Source organism: Chiloscyllium punctatum, chromosome 21 (genome assembly GCF_047496795.1).
Source record: "Chiloscyllium punctatum isolate Juve2018m chromosome 21, sChiPun1.3, whole genome shotgun sequence".
Taxonomy (NCBI): Eukaryota; Metazoa; Chordata; class Chondrichthyes; order Orectolobiformes; family Hemiscylliidae; genus Chiloscyllium; species Chiloscyllium punctatum.
In genome coordinates this window covers 11,065,038-11,074,450 of record NC_092759.1, presented here as the reverse complement: position 1 = coordinate 11,074,450, position 9,413 = coordinate 11,065,038, and the positions used below count along the sequence as shown (strand labels likewise).

Here is a 9,413-nt window from a genome sequence, read left to right as displayed (position 1 = left end):
CAGGAAGGGAAGCGAGGGTTCCAGGGAAAAGGCGGGAAAGTGGAGTTGAGGGTCATCAGGTTGGCCACGGGATCTCATTGTATGATGGGCCGAATGGCCGACTGCTGCTCTGTTGCCACGTCCATACCACTGTCGCCAACACAACCCAACCGATGGGGCTGCTGTGGGCAAAGGTGGGGGGGGGCTTGGTGGAGAGGTTCCTATGACTGGTCTGTGGACTTTGTGGAAGTCTCTGATTTGAGACTCTCGCGGTGGTTAAAGCAGGGGAGGCCGTGGCGTAGGGAGAACATCGCTGGGAGTATCCATCCAGAACGCCTGGCTAATGTTGGCGAAATCTGAATACGATTCTGGAATTAAAAAGCGAGCTGCACGCTGACGAATTAGCCATGTGGTTTACTCACGTCCTTCAGGGGAAGAAATCTTAACTGACCTACGCGTGACTCCAGAAACACAGCGATGTGGGGGACTCCTGTCGATGTGGGGGAGTCCTGTCGATGTGGGGGACTCCTGTCGATGTGGGGGAGTCCTGTCGATGTGGGGGACTCCTGTCGATGTGGGGGACTCCTGTCGATGTGGGGGACTCCTGTCGATGTGGGGGAGTCCTGTCGATTTGGGGGAGTCCTGTCGATTTGGGGGACTCCTGTCGATGTGGGGGACTCCTGTCGATGTGGGGGACTCCTGTCGATGTGGGGGACTCCTGTCGATGTGGGGGAGTCCTGTCGATGTGGGGGACTCCTGTCGATGTGGGGGAGTCCTGTCGATGTGGGGGAGTCCTGTCGATGTGGGGGAGTCCTGTCGATGTGGGGGACTCCTGTCGATGTGGGGGACTCCTGTCGATGTGGGGGAGTCCTGTCGATGTGGGGGACTCCTGTCGATGTGGGGGAGTCCTGTCGATGTGGGGGACTCCTGTCGATGTGGGGGAGTCCTGTCGATGTGGGGGAGTCCTGTCGATGTGGGGGACTCCTGTCGATGTGGGGGACTCCTGTCGATGTGGGGGAGTCCTGTCGATGTGGGGGAGTCCTGTCGATGTGGGGGACTCCTGTCGATGTGGGGGAGTCCTGTCGATGTGGGGGACTCCTGTCGATGTGGGGGACTCCTGTCGATGTGGGGGACTCCTGTGTGCCCACAGGGCAATTGGAGGTGGGCAGTAAATGCCAGTGACACACACATATTGCACAAACAGATTTCGAAACGAGCAGCATGGATGATTTTAAGATTGCTTGTGTCGTGCGTGATCAAAGCCTTAGAGAAAGAGGTGAAGTAGGCACCATGGAAAGCACAGCAGCTCTGCAGGGGACCCAAACCGCGGTCCAGTTCCCAACTGCGGTCTGGTCCTGAGACATCTCCGGAGTTTGTGGACACAAGCAGATACACGTTTAGCTGGTACTGGTGGGATGGTACAACATACAGCCTTGTGCCTGCTCTGGGGGAGGGGGTGTATCAGCTGGGGTTAATCGGCCGCTCGAGAGATTCCACACCCAGCTGGAAGTGCAGGCACCTTGGAATCTGCCACCATTCCCCACCCCCCATCGTGGGCAAACTGTCATCAAGACCCACTTTCAACTCGGGATACAGTCACCTGGAGCTAGGTAGTTGAGGGAGGCGGGGCAGGGGGGAGTGGGTGCTCATTTAAATCTGTCGCCCAGAGCGAGATATACAAGGGAGCCATGGCCGATTGGGATTGAGCAATGATGGGAATGGGGGTCAACGAACAACCAGGCTAATCCAGAACTCCAGGCTAATCCAGAGCCCCAGGCTAATCCAGAACCCCAGGCTAATCCAGAACTCCAGGCTAATCCAGAACCCCAGGCTAATCCAGAACCCCAGGCTAATCCAGAACACCAGGCTAATCCAGAACCCCAGGCTAATCCAGAGTCCCAGGCTAATCCAGAACTCCAGGCTAATCCAGAACACCAGGCTAATCCAGAACCCCAGGCTAATCCAGAGCCCCAGGCTAATCCAGAACCCCAGGATAATCCAGAACTCCAGGCTAATCCAGAGCCCCAGGCTAATCCAGAACCCCAGGCTAATCCAGAACCCCAGGCTAATCCAGAGCCCCAGGCTAATCCAGAGCCCCAGGATAATCCAGAACTCCAGGCTAATCCAGAGCCCCAGGCTAATCCAGAACTCCAGTCTAATCCAGAGCCCCGAGATAATCCAGAACTCCAGGCTAATCCAGAACCCCAGGCTAATCCAGAACTCCAGGCTAATCCAGAACCCCAGGCTAATCCAGAACCCCAGGCTAATCCAGAACTCCAGGCTAATCCAGGGCCCCAGGCTAATCCAGAACCCCAGGCTAATCCAGACCCCAGGCTAATCCAGAACTCCAGGCTAATCCAGAACCCCAGGCTAATCCAGAACCCCAGGCTAAACCAGAACACCAGGCTAATCCAGAATCCCAAAATAATCCAGAGCCCCAGGCTAATCCAGAACTCCAGGCTAATCCAAAGGCCCAGGTTATTCCAGAGCCCCAGGCTAATCCAGAACTCCAGGCTAATCCAGAGCCCCGAGATAATCCAGAACCCCAAGATAATTCACAACTCCAGGCTAATCCAGAATCCCAAAATAATCCAGAGCACCAGTCTAATCCAGAACTCCAGGCTAATCCAGAGCACCAGTCTAATCCAGAATCCCTGGTTAATCCAGAGCCCTAGGCAAATTCAGAATTCCAAGATAATCCAGAGCCCCAGGTTAATCCAGAACCCCAGGCTAATCCAGAGCCCCAGGGTAATCCAGAACTCCAGGCTAATCCAGAACTCCAGGCTAATCCAGAGCCCCGAGATAATCCAGAATCCCAAGATAATTCAGAACTCCAGGCTAATCCAGAATCCCAAAATAATCCAGAACACCAGGCAAATCCAGAACTCCAGGCTAATCCAGAACTCCAAGATAATCTAGATGCCCAGGCTAATCCAGAACCCCAGGCTAATCCAGAGCACCAGTCTAATCCAGAATCCCTGGTTAATCCAGAGCACCAGTCTAATCCAGAATCCCTGGTTAATCCAGAGCCCCAGTCTAATCCAGAATCCCAAAATAATCCAAAACCCCAGGCTAATCTAGAGCCCCAGTCTAATCCAGAATCCCAAAATAATCCAAAACCCCAGGCTAATCCAGAGTCCCAGGCTAATCCAGAGCTCCAGGCTAATCCAGAACTCCAGGCTAATCCAGAACTCCAGGCTAATCCAGAACTCCAGGCTACCATTCTGGGGACAGGTGTATGAATCCTACCAGGACAGTGACGAAATTTGAATTCACTAAAAATCAGGAATTAAAAGTCAGGCTAATGGCAACCTTTCCTGATGAAGGGCTTTTGCCCGAAATGTCGATTTTTCCTGCTCCTCGGATGCTGCCTGACCTGCTGTGCTTTTCCAGCACCTCACTCTCGACTCTGATCTGCAGTCCTCGCTTTCTCCGGAATTAAGGATCTTCAAGTGGACAGCATTTCTCTACTGTGAAAACAGCCTCTGCTGTGTTTACATCGTTCTACTGTCTTTCCTGGTTAACTAACTCAGTGGCTCCTGGGTACAACACTGTCCTTTTACTAAGGCTGAAGGACCAGGAGTTCATCATTTGTTTCCACAAACCTGCTCCCACAAAACATCACAGGGGCTTGAAAATAAATGATTCATTTAATTGTTCCACCTATCATTTGTTAATTATGCAAAAACTAGGAATATCAGGATAAAAGGGATCACTGTCAATCATCTCTGGTCAGCTGAGGCTCTGCTGATTAACCAATCAGTGAGGGATTAAGGGTGTTACAAGGATGAACGTGCCTGGTGACCAACGGCAGGAGAGTACAACGTTTGGAAGTCATTTGGAATACGGCCAAGTGAGTGTTGACGACACTTCGCTGTAGGTCCTTTTGGTTGTCGCAAAATGCAAATTTTCCCAGCAGGAAAACGCACTGTGCTGCTCTTTGTGAAACCCTAACACGCGTACCAAGCACCCCTTGCGGGGGGTCGGATTGTGTGCACAGGGTGTGTTGACACCAAGTTCGACATTGGCTGGTGAAGTCACTGGGTGCTGGTGAGGTTTGAGCTGGTAACTGAGGCAGGCTTTTGGGCCTACTCCAGCCAAGGCAAGCAGCCATTTTGTCTGAGAGAAGCTGGACACAGAAGGCACTGGCGCTTCAACACTGCATCTGTTACAGATTCTCTTGTGATTGGTTGCAGATGGTAGGGAGGGGGACAGGGGGCATGAGTTCCAAAGTTCAGATTGATCGATTCGACATCTCCCCTCCCTGTACGCAAAAGGCATAACAAGCTGATTTAACAGGCAACATTACAGAAAAGCATCAAAGACAGTCACAGCGGCGACATTCTTGAGTTAGGCAAGGGTAGTTTGCAAAACATTCAGCTGTTGCAGCGCAGGTGGTGTTGGGTCACCTCTACTTCAAATGGTGTGGCTTCCTGCACAAGTCTCTCCACATTCTTACCTCGGCCTGGAACCAGGCACGGAGGAGTCAGCCAAGGAAGGTAGTCTAGTTCCTGACTGGCAGCTCTTCCGTCGCTTTGAAGATTAAGCAAGGAAACCCTGTTTATTCTCACTACCTCCCCTCCACACCCCCCTCACATCCCGGCGACCATCGTCCTCCAAGAGGCAGTTCAAAACGTGGCCCAGGATGTGTGGCTAAGTCTGTATCCCAATGTACAAGGTTAAAGTTATAAGTTATTGTGAAGTCCGGCTCCTGAGGTGAATTGGTTGTAGCTTGAAATGGCTGAAACCTGTTCCTTGTGTGTAAACGTGGGTCAGATGAGGTTTGTTTGGTTGGTTGGTTGGTTGGTTGGGGGTGAGGGGGTGTAGCTGAGAATGGTTGCTCGGCTGAAGAACGTTCCTTCAGTGCTTCAGAAAGCAAGGGAGCGGTCCATGTCAACAATCTGAAGGAGAAGAACAACAAATTTAGACAGGGCCTCAACTCTGTGGTTACCATGGCAATGGGCTTGCCAACTACAGCAGAAACCACTGCCCTAGTAAAATGGCATCATGCCAGTCAGCAATGGGCATCTGGGTGATTAACCGAACAATGCGTGTTACGATAATGGCATTGTGATAACTATGCCCGCGCATCAGCATCACCTAGGCCTCAGGCTTCAGCCTGAAGTTAGCTAGGTACAGCTGCCCCCTTCTTTGACAGATCGATAGGATTGAGCTAGTGCCCGCTTCTGAAGGCAATCTAATTTTAAACAAGCCAATAACAAAATAAATTAACAGTGCAGATTTCAAAGTCATGTCCCAATGCATCAATCCCAAACTGATACGGTATTACTGGAAGGAGGTAGTGTTGTAGTGACAATGTCGCTGGACTCATAATCCAGGCTAATACTGGGGAGGGGGAGGGGGGGGGGGGGGGGGGGAATAGTGAAATTTAAATACCGCGAGTGAAATCTGGAATAGAAGTTAGTCTCAATGATCATGAGTGTAAAAGAAATGTCAGTCAGGAAAGGAAATCTACCATCTTTCAGTCTGGCCTAAGCTGGCCTCCACAGCAGCACGGTTGGCTCAGAGCCCAGTGAGGGGAATTTCCTTCTTTAAGGCAGATGAGTGAACCAGATGGGTTTTAGCATCAGTGGTAGTTTGATGGTCACCGTCACTGATGGTCAGTTTTATACTCAATACTGAATTTCCATTCCACCAGCTGGTAAAGGGGGATTTGAACCCCTGTACCACTAGATTACTAACCCAGTGACATTGCCACGACACTATTTGCTCTCCAGGCCCAGCCTCCTCTCTCATTGTCAAGCTCCACTGGGCACCTACAGAATGAATTGCCAACCCTTCAGCCTTTGAAAACACTCTCAAACCCCATCAAAATCCATCCAGCTTCTTTGCTGTAGGGGGAACCGTCCCAGTTTTTCTGTAATCCCTCATTCCGGAAGCAAGTCTAGCGTATCACTTCTGAACCCTCGACAAGGTCTTCACAACAGTCTGGTGCACAGAACTGGGAACCACGGTCTCAATGGGATTCAATAGTGTTGGATATGTCCAGCAAAACGTCTTGGCTTCTTTGCACTCCATGCCACGGTTTGTGAAGAAATTGATAGTTTGGCACTTTGTCAGACAATTACACGCAACTTAATTGTTCCTCATATGCAAACAGGCTCCCCTCTTCGAAGATAACCTGACACCAACACAATTATGTTGAAGGAGCTGCTACTTTCACTTTCAAGGGTTCTGTTTCACTCTCATTTGCTCGCTTAAGCAGTCATGTTGCAACAGTTTCTTTTGAATTAGACGCACACTAAAGCAGAATTAGAAGAATTTATCAGGATCCTCAATAATTATCGATCCGCCAATAAACTTAAAAGCAACAACACACAAGCAAATAATTCATTTCCTAGATAATACAGCATTTAATTGGCACAAGATGACAGGGAGAAAGTGATGAAGGATGCTGGAGATCGGAGTCGAGAGTGTGTTGCTGGAAAAGCACAGCCGGTCAGACAGCACCCGAGGAGCAGGAGAATCGACATTTCAGGCATAAGCCTCATTCCTGCTGAAGGGTTTATGCCCAAAACGTCGACTCTCCTGCTCCTCGGATGCTGCCTGACCGGCTGTGCTTTTCCAGCAACACGCTCTCGACAAGATAATAGACCAAAGTTAGAAAAAAAGTCCTTTATTTTTCCAAAATAATTGACACACACTTCTACATAAGAAAGACCATCTCCCTAAACGAACCTTCCACAGACTGGTAAGGTCTCAGCTAATACACTTCCACAACACATCCACAAACCTGAAACATGTTAACTGGGCAGTCACAGCCTTTTTAATGCACCTCCGAATTCAATCACAGTTTAAAATTTAATAATTAATATAACATTCATTAGAATTATATTGTAGGATCAGTTGGGAAACTAACATGTCATGATTGATTTAGTTCAGTTATAGTCATATATTCAAAGTATATTCATTGATTCATTTGATTATAACTAAATCATAACTTTTAGTGTCCCTACTAATCCTACAGCATTCGTGACAGGTTTTTCCATCTATTGTAGCTTCTGAACATAGGCAGCCTTAAGCTAGAGATTCCACATTCATCTTCAATGATCATGTCAGTCCCTTCAAGTTTTACTGGCTCCCAGGTTGGTGAGCATTGCTTGTTGAAGAGTTTGAAATTGTTCTTTCTGCTTTGGAGACTCCTTCCTTTTCCCTCCTTTCTCCCCTTTAAAGCCTTCTCTTTCCTCCTCATTCCCACCACCCCTCCCAACTCCCCAATTCCCTCCTCCCCTGGCACAGCAGTGTACAGCGAACACGGCCTGGCCAATGACAGCGCCTGCCCCATGGAGACTCATAGAATGCCTACATGCCTTCCTCTCGTGTCCACAAACCTGCACCAGACCAAACTGCATTGGTCTTGATTTCATTCAAAGCTCCATTACTTGAAAAATAAAGTCATTGAATCATAGAGATGTACAGCACGGGAACAGACCCTTCAGTTCAACCCGTCCAGGCCGACCAGATATCGCAACCCAATCTAGTCCCACCTGCCAGCACCCGGCCCATATCCCTCCAAACCCTTCCTATTCATATACCCATCCAGATGCCTCTTAAATGTTGCAATTGTACCAGCCTCCACCACTTCCTCTGGCAGCTCATTCCATACACGTACCACCCTCTGTGTGAAAAAGTTGCCCCTTAGGTCCCTTTTATATCTTTCCCCTCTCACCCTAAACCTATGCCCTCTAGTTCTGGACTCCCCCACCCCAGAGAAAAGACTTTGTCTATTTACCCTATCCATGCCCCTCATGATTTTATAAACCTCTATAAGGTCACCCCTCAGCCTCCGACGCTCCAGGGAAAACAGCCCCAGTCTGTTCAGCCTCTCCCTGTAGCTCAGATCCTCCAACCCTGGTAACATCCTTGTAAATCTTTTCTGAACCCTTTCAGGTTTCAGAACATCTTTCCGATAGGAAGGAGACCAGAATTGCACGCAATATTCCAACACTGGCCTAACCAATTTCCTGTACAGCCGCAACATGACCTCCCAACTCCTGTACTCAATACTCTGACCAATAAAGGAAAGCATACCAAACACCTCCTTCACTATCCTATCTACCTGCGACTCTACTTTCAAGGAGCTATGAACCTGCACTTCAAGGTCTCCATGTTCAGCAACACTCCCTAGGACCTTACCATTAAGTGTTATAAGTTGCTAAATTTTTTTTAAAATTGAAACATTGTCGGGGATGGGGTCTATTTGATTGGGGAAAAGAATCAAGAATCATCCAATCCAGTCACTGAGACCTGTAGGGGAGGGGGTGTAGGGGCTGGAGGGGGTTACAGAGATAGGGAGGGGGTGTAGGGGCTGGAGGGGGTTACAGAGATAGGGAGGGGGTGTAGGGGCTGGAGGGGGTTACAGAGATAGGGAGGGGGTGTAGGGGCTGGAGGGGGTTACAGAGATAGGGAGGGGGTGTAGGGGCTGGAGGGGGTTACAGAGATAGGGAGGGGGTGTAGGGGCTGGAGGGGGTTACAGAGTTAGGGAGGGGGTGTAGGGGCTGGAGGGGGTTACAGAGTTAGGGAGGGGCTGTAGGGGCTGGAGGGGGTTACAGAGATAGGGAGGGGGTGTAGGGGCTGGAGGGGGTTATAGAGATAGGGAGGGGGTGTAGGGGCTGGAGGGGGTTACAGAGATAGGGAGGGGGTGTAGGGGCTGGAGGGGGTTATAGAGATAGGGAGAGGGTGTAGGGGCTGGAGGGGGTTACAGAGATAGGGAGGGGGTGTAGGGGCTGGAGGAGGTTACAGAGATAGGGAGGGGGTGTAGGGGCTGGAGGGGGTTACAGAGATAGGGAGAGGGTGTAGGGGCTGGAGGGGGTTACAGAGATAGGGAGAGGGTGTAGGGGCTGGAGGGGGTTACAAAGATAGGGAGGGGGTGTAGGGGCTGGAGGGGGTTACAGAGATAGGGAGGGGGTGTAGGGGCTGGAGGGGGTTACAGAGATAGGGAGGGGGTGTAGGGGCTGGAGGGGGTTACAGAGATAGGGAGGGGGTGTAGGGGCTGGAGGGGGTTACAGAGATAGGGAGGGGTGTGGGGCTGGAGGGGGTTACAGAGATAGGGAGGGGGTGTAGGGGCTGGAGGGGGTTACAGAGATAGGGAGGGGGTGTAGGGGCTGGAGGGGGTTAGAGAGATAGGGAGGGGGTGTAGGGGCTGGAGGGGGTTACAGAGATAGGGAGAGGGTGTAGGGGCTGGAGGGGGTTACAGAGATAGGGAGAGGGTGTAGGGGCTGGAGGGGGTTACAGAGATAGGGAGAGGGTGTGGGGGCTGGAGGGGGTTACAGAGATAGGGAGGGGGTGTAGGGGCTGGAGGGGGTTACAGAGATAGGGAGGGGGTGTAGGGGCTGGAGGGGGTTACAGAGATAGGGAGGGGGTGTAGGGGCTGGAGGGGGTTACAGAGATAGGGAGGGGGTGTAGGGGCTGGA

At 51.0% G+C, this 9,413-nt stretch overlaps 1 protein-coding gene across 1 annotated transcript in view; it reads right to left on the bottom strand.

Annotated features, from left to right (window-relative positions):
• Nucleotides 1–2,532: 2,532 nt before the first annotated feature.
• The window catches only part of LOC140492447 (insulin receptor substrate 1-like), a 104,711-nt gene continuing 97,830 nt past the window's right edge, over nucleotides 2,533–9,413 (bottom strand). Inside the window, 1 exon segment of the mRNA XM_072591337.1 lies at nucleotides 2,533–4,880. Within this exon segment, the coding sequence (XP_072447438.1) occupies nucleotides 4,873–4,880 (8 nt within the window). The 3' untranslated portion in view covers nucleotides 2,533–4,872.